The following is a 14,398-nucleotide window of genomic DNA, read 5'->3' on the forward strand; positions in this document are numbered from 1 at the left end:
AATAACCATGAAGGAGCTCCCACATTATCTTCTACCCAGACAATGGACCCTTCTGTGACTGCACCCATCAGCCCTAACCCCTGTCTTTTACAATGGAAGGCGTGTCCCTGCTCTGCTGTGCTTTGCAGCCTAGTCTTCATTTCCCCTCCTTCCAGTACCAGCCCCTCATGTTTCCCTCAGGAAACCATCCATTCCCATTGTCAACTGTGTCATTGGAGTGGAAATGACCCCATCTCCAACTCCAGGGATATACCTTGGTTGGCTTAAGTCACCCACTGTGTCCTATCCACGGGCCACATTGGTTGGTTAGGGATTGCAGTGTAATCCATCTAGAGCAATGAACGAGGAAGAAATGGGAAGACATTTGCCAGGGTTTGGGGAAAGAGAAGCATCAGCTCTCTTTCACAGATGCTACCTGAAAACAAAACAAACAAAACAAAATAAAACTCCCTCTCTTCTTCTGGTTGGTGTGGTGTTAGGATGTGAGGTCTGGAATAGCAGTACCGCATGGATCCCAGGGATGAAGCCAACTCTGCAGAAGGCAGAAAGAAGAAATGGACAGACAGTAGGTTTTAGTCATATCTGGAGCAGCCACATTGCAATCACAAGGCTGAGGAGGCAGAGAATAAAATTGTCATATTTGGCTTCGACAACAGGTGCTACCTGAAAACAAAGCAAAGCAAAACAAAACAAAAACTCCCTCTCTTCTCCTGATTGTTGTGGTGTGGATTTAGCACCAAAGGCTGACCATCTTCCTGCCCTGAACAAACTTAGGTTCTATGAAAAAAGGAGAAGGGAGAACAAATATTGGATAGCTAATTCGTTGTGTCTATCACACACTCTATCCCTAGATACTTCAGTTGCAATAGCCAAGTATATTGCTAAAAAAACTTGAGTTAGAATTATGGTCCTACTTGTTGCACCCATGAGAGGCCAGTGTCCCCACTTGGGCCCTGGGTCCAACCCCTTTCACTTTCTCAGGATTTTACTTGAGATTAGCACTTGTCTCTCCTGCATCAGTTTCCCTCCTTCATCCCCAACAACATAAACATGCTTTAGGGGTAGTGGGTCCCAACAGTGGCTGCACATTAGAATCACTTAGGAGGCTTTAAAATGTACCAATTACCTGGGCCCAATACCCAGACTCTGAGGAGAGACCTGGGCATTGCTTTTTCAAATGTCCTTAGAAATTCTAATGTGAAGTCAGCATTGTAAGAAGAATTGCTTGTCTTGGAAGAAACTCTCCTTTGATCCCATACTCCCTGTTATTGCCCCATTTCTCTGCTCCCCTTCCCAGAAAAATTTATCAAAAGAATATATCACCCTTATTATTTCCTCTCCCTTACCTTCTGGTCACTACTTTTTTTAAAATAATTTTTCAAATTAAAAAAAAAAACTAGAACAAACAATAAAAATCAAATAAGAACAAATGAAAACAGACAAATAAGCAAAAAAAAAATTTTAAACAAAAACGAGAACAAAAAATAAAACAAAAATGAACGCAAATATTTTACAAAGGCCCACCTCTTTTTGCTATAGCTCTATCTTCTTATGACTCCCCACAAAATTGCTCCTTCAAAGTACACCCTTCTTCAGCAGAAGTACACAGAAAACAATGAAAGGTAATAGAATGGAGGGCTATAAATGAAACCAGTGGGAAATTAGAGATGGAGAAAAGCAACAGGTTGATCTTCTAAGTTATTCTGGATAAAACCAGATTTAACACAAAGATTGATTTTGCCTCCTCCCCAAGCCCTATTAAAATGGCATTAAAGGGATTTTTTTTTTTAATGGTGTTGTGGTAGATTAAATGTGTCCACAAATTCTTTCCTCTTCTTTTTATCAAGGGTCCATTTTTCCCTTCCACACTGACCCTGGGCTGGCCTGTGACTTGCTTTGACCAATGGAATGCATCAGAATTGGTGTTGATGCCAGCTCTTAGCCTAGGCCTTAAGAGGCCTGGCAATTATAGCTTTGGTCTTCTTGAGATCCAGGCACCATGTAGTGAAGCCAAGGTAGGATTAGTGAATGATGAGAGACCATGTGGATAGAGAAAGGCCCAGCCAACGCCAGCCATTCCAGACATGTGAGTGGAACCAGTATAAATGTTCTAGTCCCAGCCTTCCTCCCAGGTGAATATAGCTTGAACCCATTTTGGTCATTACATGGAGCCCTACCCAAGTTGCAAAATTATTTAAAAAATAAGTGATTCTTTGTGTTACTCTGATTTGGGGTGGTTTACTGTGCAAAAGATAACCAAAACCAGCCTATACCATAAATATCAGAAACAAAAATCCAAAATACTTTGTCATTAATAACCTGAGATAAAAATTAAAAAACAAACAAAAAACCCTCAGAGAAGTATGAGAAAATATTATACCCTTGAAATATGAACAGAACACTTTTTAAAAATATACACAGAAAAAATCTCTTGAAACTAAAAATATGATAGGAGAAATAAAAAATTCAATAAAAAGATTATAAGAGAAAGTCAAGGAAAACTACTAGAAAACAAAACAAAAGGCAAAGTGATGGAAAATAGTAAAGAAAATAGAAGAAAATGGAGAACCAGTTCAGGAGATCCAATATCTAAATCATAGGATTTCAAAAAAGGGACAATAGTTAAAGTAAAGAGAAGGGAACAATCATGAAACAATCCAATAGTGAAGGAAAAGAGTTTCAAGACTGAAAGGGCCTCCTGAGAGCACTGTAAGTTAATAAAAAGAAATTTTACCATGGTGCATAATTGTGAAGTTACAGATTCTAAAAACTGGGTGAATATAAGGTCCTGTGGAAACAATCAGGAATTCAAATGGCTTTACGCTTCTTTATAGCAACACTACTTCTAGTGAAGTAGTGCATTCAAAATTTGAAACAAAAATTATTTCCGAACTTTCATTCAAGTGTGTAGATAGATGATAGGCATTTCCAGACATGCAGACTCTTAAAAACTTCTCCTTCCCATGTACCCTTTCTGGAGTAGCTTTTGAGGGACATGCACCACAAAAATGAGGAAATAAGCCAAGAAAGAAGAAAATATGGGGTATAGGACATAGGAGCTGTAGCACAGAAGTGAGGGAAAAGGAACCTCCAGGATAATGAGGAAGCAAGAGCCCAGATGACAGCTAAGTAGCAGGCTAGAGGGAGAGCAGTGAAGACTGGAGATAGCCTGGGAGTATTCCATGTGTCTGAAATGCTGAGAAGGGATCTAGACAAGTGGTGAAGTTCTGGGTTAAATTTATAAAAATATATAGAAAACTAGACAAATCATAATAATAAATAAGTAATTATTACCTAGAGAGACAGTAAAAGGTTTTGTAGGGAAGGAAAAATAACTACAGTATACTCTAAAGTTCCCCTAGGAATAGCATGTACGTAAAATCACGCAAACACTGAGTACTGGTTTGCCTAAAGTCTTAATGAAAAAAAGTCTTGAGTAGAAGGATAGATGTGAAAGGTTTGCCAAGTGTAACAGGAGCAAAGCTAGAAAAGAGAATTAATGCAATTCTGTCTTCCAGAGTAGGAAGTCAGTATCTGCCTAAAACTGAAATATCAATAAACAGATGATACATGCATGCTATTTTGAGATGTGGCAGTGTTGCAGAAAAATCAGACCAGCGAGAAACCAAATACAACTCAGAGAGTTGGAGAACTCAGGTTTATTACATGGGCAGTCCCAGAGGAGCTAGCACTCTGAAGATCTGGGCTCTGAGCTCAGGTGCAAATTTGCTTTTATAGGGCTTAGTTGGCATGGGCTGATTGGTTAATTTGTCCTCAGATGGTTACAAAGCACAGGAGTTGCTATGTGTTGCAGGCAGTTACAAAGAGTTACAAAGCAGGGGAATTGCTATGGGTTACAGGCAGTTACATTTGTTGTTTAGACAAAACAAGCAGAAGGCAGGATGAGTCTCTAGTCAATTTCGAGGTCACCCTGCCCCAGGGCCTGTGTGGCAAGCATATCTACAGAAGCAGAACAAAGAGCTGATTATAAGGTTAGCCTTTTGAGTGAAAATTCCTCTTCAGCAGTAAATACCAAGATTATCAACTAAAATAGATAAAACTTATTGTCTTCGATGAGGAGGAAACATCAGGAATGGTGCAGGGAATAGCTGTTGGTGATGAAAAATTTATAGAACTATTTGTCTCTTTAAATCATGTGTATCTATAGCTTTGATCGATATTTTAGAATTTAAAAGAAAGAAAAAGGGGAAGAAGGAAGGAAGGAAGGAAGGAAGGAAGGAAGGAAGGAAGGAAGGAAGGAAGGAAGGAAGGAAGGCAGGAAGGAAGAAGAAAAGGAAAGAGAGGGAGAGGTAAAGATAAGCAAGAGAAGATCATAAAGGTGTTCAGATGATCCAACTGACATTTTTAAATATCAAGTAATTTCCTTTCCCAATCAGAGCTCTGATTTCTTCAACTATATCTTGAAGGATTAGATGACAACTTTCAGAAGACTCTGCCAGCTCAGATCATCTGGGGCTGTTGGTCAGAATGTAAACAAATGTTCAAGGACAGTGGTTCTGAAGAAAAATCACCCTACATGCTGATTTATTTATTTATTTATTACAGAGTAGAGCGTTGTTTATTCACCAATACACTAGAAATCTATTTCTAGATGCTTCCTTTGTCTTATTAGTAAGCAAAACCCTATAAAGGGTGGCTTTACCTAGCCCTCTGACTTGGATCCAAGCTTTATCTTGACTAATTTGAAGTAACAAGTTCATAAGTCTCCTTGTTAGATGCAACTACATAAAGCCCAACATGAAAACTATCCTTCTTAAGGTATTTCTTGGTAAAATATTTCAAATATCTTTTTGAGAACAATTTCTCAGAAACAACTGTGATTTTATTTTTGAAGCATTCAATGTGAACAAGATTTCCAGTTTTCCCACTGACATTTTACTTTCTCCCGGAGAAACTGTTCAAAATTTCCAGAATAAAAAATTCATGTTCTACTAGGTGAGTAAGGTCCAAACCAAACATCCAGATTGACCTCTTAGGCTTCTTGACTTTCAGTGTGATGGGTGGGATAGGGGCTAAGATTTGCTCTTAGGGAGTGGCTGAAGCCCAGGGGTGAGAGGAGGTCACCCTGAGAAGAGAATGGTCCTAGGATGAACCCAGAAGCAACTCTGCTGTGAAATTCAGGGGGAGACCTGGGGACTGGGATGACCCTGTCCCCATCTCCCTTACTCTCCTGCAGAGTACATTTTTGAGCACTGGTAGGAGGATACTTTTTTGCCTCCCAGTTCCTGAATGGCCTCAACCCCATGCTGATCCATCACTGTCAGGGATACCACGGTGGCCTCCAAGCTGGGCCTCAGGACCAGTCTTCCAGACTGAGCTGAAGATGAAGGGTTCAGGGGTCCAGGCTTGTCGGAAGCCAGCCGACCAAGTCAAACCGGGTACCTGAATGGGGGAGCGGGGACTGAGAAAAAAGAGAAGACAGACAGGGTGCAGGAGGGAGAACAGATCTCACAACTGTCTCTCCGAGTTTATTTCTTATCCTTCTTTTAAACACAATCTGTTCCTTTGTGTATCCCAAAATAACATAATAAAAGTAACATCCTGAAGATCCAGGTACAATTGACACTTCCTTTGACACTCCCTTCGACACTCCCTTAGGCTATACTTAATCTTCTTCTTCCTGGAATTCCACAGAACCAGCCTTTTCTTTTTTATGCAAGCAGGCCTCCCGAGACAATTCATGCACTCTTTTGAATTTGGGGAGCTTTAGCTCCCTACACAGGCTCTGCACACCCCCATCGCAGTACTTTTAGGCCCATCCCCTGCTAGAAAGGATAGTATTAACATTTGCTGAGGACCAATTATATGCTGTGTGCCCTTTCCCATGCATACTCCTCTCCTGGCCCTGAACACTCCCCACCCCATCTTTTAGAAAGCCGAATGGCAGCCACGGCTCCTTTTCTCACATTCTCAGAGGGGCTCTCTGTTCCTGGTGGATCATAGCATCCTCTCTGGTATCCATACCAATGTCATTAATGGAAAGCCTCCATTCTCTGCAGACCCAATGATCCTGCTATACCATGCCCGGGATGTGTGGATCCCTGCTGCCCCTTGCCATCCAGGTCAGCAGCTGGGCAGGGAGTGAGGCATAGCAGGAGTGGGGAAGAGTCCAACTGAGTGGTTGGCAGACACTCATGAATGCCTCTTTCCGTACTGACCTCTCCTACAGCTAAGCCAGACCCCCGGGCCCAACAGCCCCATCTTCTTGCCCACTGACGAGAAGTGGTTGGCTGCTGGCCAAGACATGGGTGTGCAATGCAGAGTTCTCTGTCCATGAGGCACTCACACACCTGTTGCGTGACTATCTGCTGCCTGAGGTCTTTTCCATGGCTATGCTGCACCAGCTGCCCCACTGCCACTTATTCTTCAAGGTCAGTGGGTCAGCAAGATGGCCTAGACTATGCCCTTAGCTTTCAGGTCCTTGAGCCTTAGTCTGCCTCTGGCAGCGCCTCTTCTAAGCAGCCTGTCCATATATGGCCCTATCCTTCCAGGCTGGGGTGCAGAGCCCCCATCCTGCTTCCCCTGCATCTCTATGCACAATTCCCCTAGAAGCCTGCTTTCTAGCAGGCCCTGAGCTGAGGTGAGGTCAACAGGGACTGGGGCATGAGAGGGGGCCACCTGTGAAAGCAGGTTGTTCCCCAAAGAGGTTCCCATCTTATGGAAGATCAGACCAACAACCAACAGCCATCACAGAAGCCCAGCTTCTAAGAAAGGAGAAACTTGGGGCTGGCAGATGCCAGGGAGTGAACATGGCTTCGAGGGACCAACGGGTGTTCTGCAGGGTTAGGGGAGCCCTGAGAAGGACTCATGTCTTGAAGGTAAGCTTTGTAGGTACCTGGGCTCTGCCAAACTTCAAATAGTCCAGAGTCATTTCCCCCAGGTACCTGAGGCATCTTCTCTGTGAAGGTCAGTTTTTTCCCCACAGCGAGTCCATGGCTGCTCAGTTCTGATTCTTGCTTAGCTAGCCTGGGTCCCAACTGCAGGCCCTACTCTGCCCTTTTTAACCCAGGCTGATTTTTTCTGACCATCTGCAGCTTCCAGGGCCTGGCACTCAGAGGTAGGCTCCAGGGGACAGTTCCACATTGCCAGACCCTCAGGCTCTGATTGTCACAATGCTTTGCCTGCCTAGGGATTAAGAAATCACAGGGTCCCAAAGCTAGAAGGCCCCTGGTGTTCATTTAAATCAGCAGGCCCCCTCCTGCCCCCACCATTTTCTCAATGATCTGATGCCCAGAGAAAGGAAGGCTCAGGCCTAAGATCACAGAACAAGATGCTGGTGGAGCCAAGGCTCTGTCACTGGGCCTGGAGCCCTGTTTTCTGTCCTGGTCTACCTCTTTTGTCCCTGTCATCTCTTTTCATGAGTGATTTACATGATCAGGTGCCTCTCTAGGGGTTGCTCTGAGGCCAGAGACACACAAGCCTCCCCTAGCTTGTCCTTTCCAGCCTTTATAGCTGCTAATCCCACACATATGGTGCACCCTGCATATCAACGTGCTTGCCTGCAAACTGCTCATCACCCCTGGCTAGGTAGTGGACAGGGTAAGAGCTACTTTAGGGAAGATGGAGTGGCAAGTCCTTCATTTCGAAGAATATGGGGTTCTGGGTTGGGAGTGGATCTGTCTCCCCCACCAGTACTACCTCCTGCTTCTGGGGTAGGGGCTCTGGTACCCAGGAGTCCTATCTCCTAGTCCACAGGCTTTGGCATTGGGGGCTTTTCCAAGCTGATACAGAGGAACATAGAACAGCTGAAATAGTCTATTCTGTGTCTGCCCAAGGATATCAGGAACTGAATTGTCGAAGACATCTCAGGCTACTACTACAGGAATGCAGATCTGGGATAAGGTGGAGTGGTGAGGGGGCCGTCCCCAAAGAACTGGGGCCTTGGGGGGAGGCAGGAAGACTGGAAAGGAGAGAGAGGGCCCAGGGAGACTCTCAACGAAGAGGGCTGAACATTAACAACACTGGGCAGGGAGCTCTTCAAAGAGGGTCGATTTGAAGTTCTGAGACTGAACAGAAACTGGGTGCACTTTGAAGCTTTGTCTCCAAAATAACCAGCATCTATTACCCTAGTGACGTGTCCATCCATGATGACAGCAAACTCTAGGCCTGGGTGTGGGAGATCTTCTCTGAGGGCTTCCTAGGCCTGGAGAGTGCAGGTACAGGCACCTCAGCCTCACCCTTAGGCCTCTGCAGCACGGTCCTCAGAACTCTGGTAGTCCCAACCCCAGGCCAGCTTTCCCTGCAAGTATGCCCTCCTCCCTGGAGACTCGAGAAGCCTTGGTGCACTGTATCACCATGGTGATATTCAGCCAAGCACTCTGGTATCAGTGCAGGGCAGGTGAGAAGGGTCAGTGCCAGGGGTGGTGGTATGAAAGGGGCCTGGCTCCTAGGCCTCACTCTGGCCTCGCGGCTTTCAATTTGACTTTGGTGCCTGGATGCCCAACCTGCCACCCACCATGCAGCTGCCACTATCCACTTTCAAAAGCCAGACAAGCCTGGAGGGGTTCATAGCCACCCTCCCACCTGTCAATGCCATATGTGATATCATCATTACCCTCTGATTACTGAATAAAGAGCCTGGAGAGGGAGTGACTATGGAGCTGGGAGCCAGGCCAGCTCTGGAGTAAGGGAAGGGGTATCGTTTCCGGTCCAGACCCCACACTTCCATCAAGAAGTGAGGTCCCCTCACTTCACTAAACCTTGGACACACAAGCCTTGGATATCTCACAAGGAGGGTCAAATGGCCCAATGAGATGATACAGAGTCACCCTTAGCTGCAAAGGCAAATTGGTGTGATCATGCTCCAGGTGGCTGGCCACCCTTTAAAACTCTGACTTCAGTTTTCATCTCCCATGAGCTGCCTGCAGTAATCGTCACTATTTTGGGGAGGGGGCATCAATAAGGCTCAGACAGGGCTGCTTCAGGTTCCTCTGGGTAGAGGGCTAAGGCGGGTGACAGCAGCCCCTTCACCTAACCTTGTGGTTGGCACTTACCCAGATGGGTACTTTGTCAAGGAAGCCCAGCAGCCTACCATTGCCCTACACCTACTTGGACCCTCCCCTCATCGAGAGCAGTGTCTCCACCTAAATCCCCTGGAGAGCAGGACCCTGAGTGATAACATTTTGACCACATCGCTGTAGGCTAACTGCCACCCAGAAAAATGGGCTCCCATATGCCTCTCCTAAGACAGCCTGGTCCCCTTGTAACACACCCTGACACACAACAAAATGGAAACACAGAGAACAGAATCTCACAGGACAGCACCCCATGCCTTTTAAAGACTCCAGACCTCAATGTGCCTACACACCTACAGCTCCCTTGAAAGGTTTTGTGACTTTGCTTTGCTTCACATTTTTATATTATATTACCAAAGGGGGGGATGGGAAACACATAATCTTGCCCCTAATCTCACTGACCACAGCTCATTGGACCTAATGGTCACCTGATACAGTGCAGCCCTCTCATAGGCTGCTCAGCAACACAAGAAGCTGCCAGCCCAAAAACTGCGGAAGAGGTTGATCGTGAACAATGGTTCTAGCTTTAAAATGAACAACCCACTGAGAAAGAGTTACTGGAAGCAGGGCAGAAGGAGGAGGACATGATGCTCAGGGCATGTAGGTAGTGCCCACATATACTTTCTTAAAAACTTGCCACAAAGTTGGACAAAAGGCTCACATATTATAAGAAGTTTTTATTTCCAGGGAGTTAGAGAATATTATGATATCACTAACCATATGTTGCATTCTCGATTTTATCCTTAATGATGAAATTACAGCATTCCACATACATTCCTTTTTGTTTCTTTTTTTCAATTCTGTGGGCATCTATTAAGGCCAAAAATCTAAAAATGTGTCCCTCTGAATTCATCAAATGATTTCTGTCTCATATTGCAGGTGTCAGTACTTTGGGTTTTCAGTTTCACTTATTTTTATGTAAGAATGTGGACAAAATGCAAAATACATATTCAAATGATTGCATAAACATGACCATTGAAATAAATAGAACAATGCTTCAGAAAGTGCAGTGTTGATCAGTAGGCAGCACTTGAACTGCTCATTTTTCATTGAGGTTCAGTGTTCCAAAAATGATTTAGAAATATGTAGCTGTTAAATTTACTTGGTTTCAAGCAACAGAAAACAATGTCTGTTAACTCAAGCAATAAAAGAATGCATAAAAAAGAAACCGAGTGCCTTGAGGAATCAAAGAAAGAGTTAAACAAAGTCCTCAGGAAGGACTGGGACCTGGAAAGCTCTGGGCATAGGAACCAATGGGCATTCCTTTCAGGCACTGCCATTGGAATGATGAAGCTCCTACCATTTTTGTCCTTGAATTATTATTTTTTAATTTTATTAAAGTTATTGGAGTGACATTGGTTAATAAGGTTTTATAAGTTTCCAGTGTACAATTCTACAATACGTCATCTGTGTATTGCATTGTGTGCGCATCACCCAAAGTCAAGTCTCCTTCCATCACCATGTATTTGACCACCTCTACCCTCTTGTATCTCCTCCCAAACCCCTTCCCTCTGGTAACCACTATACTGTTGTCTGAGCCTGAGTCTTTGTTTGTTTGCTTGTTGCTTTCTGTTTTATATCTCACATGTGAATGAAATCATACAGTTCTTGTTGTTCTTGAATTATTTGTCTTAATATTCAAATTCCATGAAGAAGAGGCTGTTTGACTTAACTTGGAGTGGCAGAAAACATTGGTTGCTATGGCAGAAAGAATTTGTGCTCACCAAATATCTTAGGTGTTCCCAATATTTTCCAGTCTACCTTTCAGTTAGGTTGGGCCCAATTGATCAATTCTGATGTACTGTGAGAGGAAGTGATGTATATCACCTCCAGACAGTTAAGAACTGGTATGCCTCTTCCATTCTTCTCTTGCCCTTGAGGCTACCTTGGAGGCATGTTCCAGAAAGCATGATATCTGTCTTCGCCTCTGTCACTAAACTGTAAGCTCATGAGGACGGGGTTCATAATTGCAGTAAGTAGGTATTGAATAGAGAAATTAATACACAAGTAATTCCTAACATCCTTCTGTGCCCTTTTCTATTTACCCGTGTGTCTCCCTAACTAGACCACAAGTTTCTTAAAGGCAGGAACTGGGTCTTGTTCAATTTTATATGCCTGATGCCCAGCGCTGTAATGACACATGAAAGATACCAAAAAATGCTTAATGATGATGAAGGAAGAATAAATAATTGGATGTATGTATGCATGGATGGATAGATGGATGAATGGATGGATGAACTGGTGAGTTGGAGGGCAGTTCTACCCAATCAATAAACTGATATTTGTTTCAATACATGTCTTTTGGGATCAACTATCATCTCCTGGAGAAATTGGAGAACCCAAGGCAGTGCAATAGTGGAAATCACAGCAGTCAGTCCCCAAACTTCCTTGGGGAAGCCTCCACCACCTCTGATGCCCAGGCTCCGTGAGTTCCTCTGATTTCTCTCTCTCTCTCTCTCTCTCTCTCTCTCTCTCTCTCTCTCTCTCTCGATCCCCCTCTCCCCCTCCCACACACACACACACTTCTCGTCTTTGGGTTCTTGGCCTTCCAGCCATAAAAAGAGAAGATTGTTACAGGTAACATTCACCTCTAGAGACACTCAATTAACTCTTCAGGATGGTGGTCCCTTTGGCCCAGGGTGGGAACTTCCTCATGGACAATGAAGTTTTGAGCATCCAGGACCCAAAGTCGTGCTGTGGCGACCTTTGCTCTAGTTGGGTGAGCTGGCCAGAGAGGGAAAACCAGCTCTCTCTTCACCACCCCAGACTTCTGCCTCTACTAACCCAGGTATTTCAGTTGGGGAATGAGAGAGTCATAGAAAGAGAAGAGAGGAAGGAGTGTAGAGTGGAAGGTGGAAGGTAAGCAGGACCCCAGCTTACTGCCACTCCCTGTCTAATGTTCCAGAACAAGGTGGAGTGAGTCACCAAAGAAAGAGGAGGACTAGGGTATGGGTAGGTAGCAGCAAAAAGGATAGAAACAGAGATACGAGATGCTAACACATTAGCACAATGAACTATTAGGACGATGAACTCCTTTTGCTGAAGGGTTGATGAGACAATGCCGAGCCAGGTGTTACAAACATGAAAATGAAAGGCAAGCAACCAGTGAAAGAAACAATGGCAACAAACAGTAAATATCTGAAATATATAAAAGGCGTCTACAAATTAATAATCTAGAAGAAAAGAGGGCAAAGAATATAACATGAAATTCAAAAAAGACAGGTCATAAAATAAACCTAAATGTCTAATAAACATGTAAAAAGATATTTAACTTCACTAGTCATTAGAGAAGTGTATTCAGAATTGTCAAGGGTGTTAAACTGCCCTTGCTTAGAAGGAGAACTCTTTGGTAGTCTCAATCCAAATTAAAAAAAAAAAAAAAAGTAATCCAGTAAACCACATATAAGAAGGTATCCAACTGCAAATTTCCACATTTGCCCAAAGAAAGGTTTATAATGATGTTCTATGCAATATCGTAATAGAAAAAAACAATTTTAACTTGAATGTCCATCAGAAAGGAAACCTTAAATTAGGATATAGTCCTACTGTGAAAAATAATGTAGCCATTAATGAAGTCAATCTATAATTGCCGACTTGGAAAAAACATCCACAGCGTATTGTTTCCACAAGTGGAAAACAAAGCACACAGTGATGCCTAGTATGAGCCCTCTTATATTTAGAAAAATAAGCTAAGTGTGTAAATCAATACCAATGCCAAGAAAAAGGTCTGGAAGGACGCATATCCATCTGTTGTTTAAGAAATGGAGTGGGATTGTACAGCAGGTCCATGTGAGGAATAAGGACGTGGGGGTTTGAGAGAAAAAGTGAGGAGGAACCTGGAAAAAAGATCCATTTGATTGCCTGAAGACAGCCTTGTTAAGAAAAATTATCCCAAATTGATAAAGGCAAGGAGACAACTGCTTGATATTTCAAGGATATTTAATTTTCTGTTCAGGGAAAAAAATATATATATAAAAAGATAACTTGAAAAGTTATAGCTTATTCTGTAGGACATTAACTAGCTTTGTATCTAACCTGGCAATTGTAGGTACATTTCTTTATAAAATTGCCTATAAATACCTAGCTCCTCAACCATTCATGGTTGCCTAGTCGAATTAAATCTTTGAATCTTATTCATTCTAATTTGTATGAATCATGTTTTTAATTTTTTTTGAAAATTATACTTTGACAGGCTGAACAGAGAAGCTCCATGTCCCACTCTTACATTGCCTAGAGCCCCAATCGCTTCTTGCTGGTCCTCTTCCAGTCTCCTGCCTATCCTTGTAATCCCCCCACCACCTCCCATCCATGTTGGACTTCCAGACACCTTAGCTCTCTACCCAGGGAGAATAGAGAACGAATCCCCTCACAAACACACACCTCCACCCACCTGAGAAAGCACTGAAGACACGGCGGGTGACAAGAAACACAGAAATGGAGAAAAGGATCGAGCTGGCAGCGGGACATGTCCACTACTCTGAGTGGTTTACCCGGCACCTCCCTCCAGGGCTGGGAGTGAACAGGGCAGAGATGCAGAGGAGAAGGCTCCCACAGTTCACTCCTGGGGGACTAGGGAGGAGTCATCTGGAAGAGAAGACAAGGAGTGTCCCCGGAGCCAAAAGCAGACCCAAGTCGGGAGAGGTGGAGGCCAGCCAGGGCTCCTGCAAAAGGAGCAGAGGTTAAACTGTGGGCCGGGGAGAGGACTTTGAGCCCGGACTGAAACGCACTCTTCCCTCGGTGGAGCTGCAACCTGGGGTACCTCTCCGGATCCCCCAGCCCTCCCCGGCGCCCTGGAGGAAGGGGAGGATCCCGGAGGAGTGCTGGATGGGATGCAGGATCGCAGGCGCCGGGTAGAGATTGTTCCCCTTTCCAGTCCTGACAGGTGGAATCCAGCCATCAGCATCTTGCTCCTCTCTCCATCTCTGCCTTTTACAAGTGGAGTGAGTTTTTCTGGGGATGCTCCACTGCCCGGATGCAGAAAACCTCGAGGAGCTCAGTGCCGACTTGCACTACTCAGTCACCAAAGAAGTCAGCCAGAAATTCTACCTATTCTTCTGATGAGCCTGCCTGCCCCACCTGACATCTCCCTCACTGCAGGAGTTTCCCTCCCAGCCTGCGCCATTCTGCCTTTCTTTCCTCAGGAATATCACTCTGAAGCTGAAGGGACTGCTGGGCAGCCGACTGCCTTTGAGAAGCATAGAAGAGATCCAAAGCACCTTCATCTTCCCCAAATCACCTATGTGATTTGGGATGTAAGGGAGGGTGCACAGGCTGTGGCAAGGCCAGAGGGTCTTTAGTGGTCTTGCAAGACTGAGACTCAGGGAGCTGGAATCGGAACATTTGGAAATCTCAAGACTCCTCCT

At 44.3% G+C, this 14,398-nt stretch overlaps 1 protein-coding gene across 1 annotated transcript in view; it reads left to right on the forward strand.

Annotated features, from left to right (window-relative positions):
* Positions 1 to 507: 507 nt before the first annotated feature.
* LOC102891969 (arachidonate 15-lipoxygenase B) overlaps positions 508 to 14,398 on the forward strand; it is a 20,169-nt gene continuing 6,278 nt past the window's right edge. Inside the window, 14 exon segments of the mRNA XM_015597366.1 lie at positions 508 to 565; positions 5,198 to 5,224; positions 5,227 to 5,284; positions 5,286 to 5,351; positions 5,938 to 6,042; positions 6,044 to 6,083; positions 6,191 to 6,246; positions 6,248 to 6,392; positions 7,710 to 7,840; positions 7,842 to 7,871; positions 8,056 to 8,177; positions 8,267 to 8,327; positions 8,329 to 8,359; positions 8,412 to 8,609. Of these exon segments, the coding sequence (XP_015452852.1) occupies positions 508 to 565; positions 5,198 to 5,224; positions 5,227 to 5,284; positions 5,286 to 5,351; positions 5,938 to 6,042; positions 6,044 to 6,083; positions 6,191 to 6,246; positions 6,248 to 6,392; positions 7,710 to 7,840; positions 7,842 to 7,871; positions 8,056 to 8,177; positions 8,267 to 8,327; positions 8,329 to 8,359; positions 8,412 to 8,609 (1,128 nt within the window).

Source organism: Pteropus alecto, unplaced genomic scaffold, assembly GCF_000325575.1.
Source record: "Pteropus alecto unplaced genomic scaffold, ASM32557v1 scaffold398, whole genome shotgun sequence".
Taxonomy (NCBI): Eukaryota; Metazoa; Chordata; class Mammalia; order Chiroptera; family Pteropodidae; genus Pteropus; species Pteropus alecto.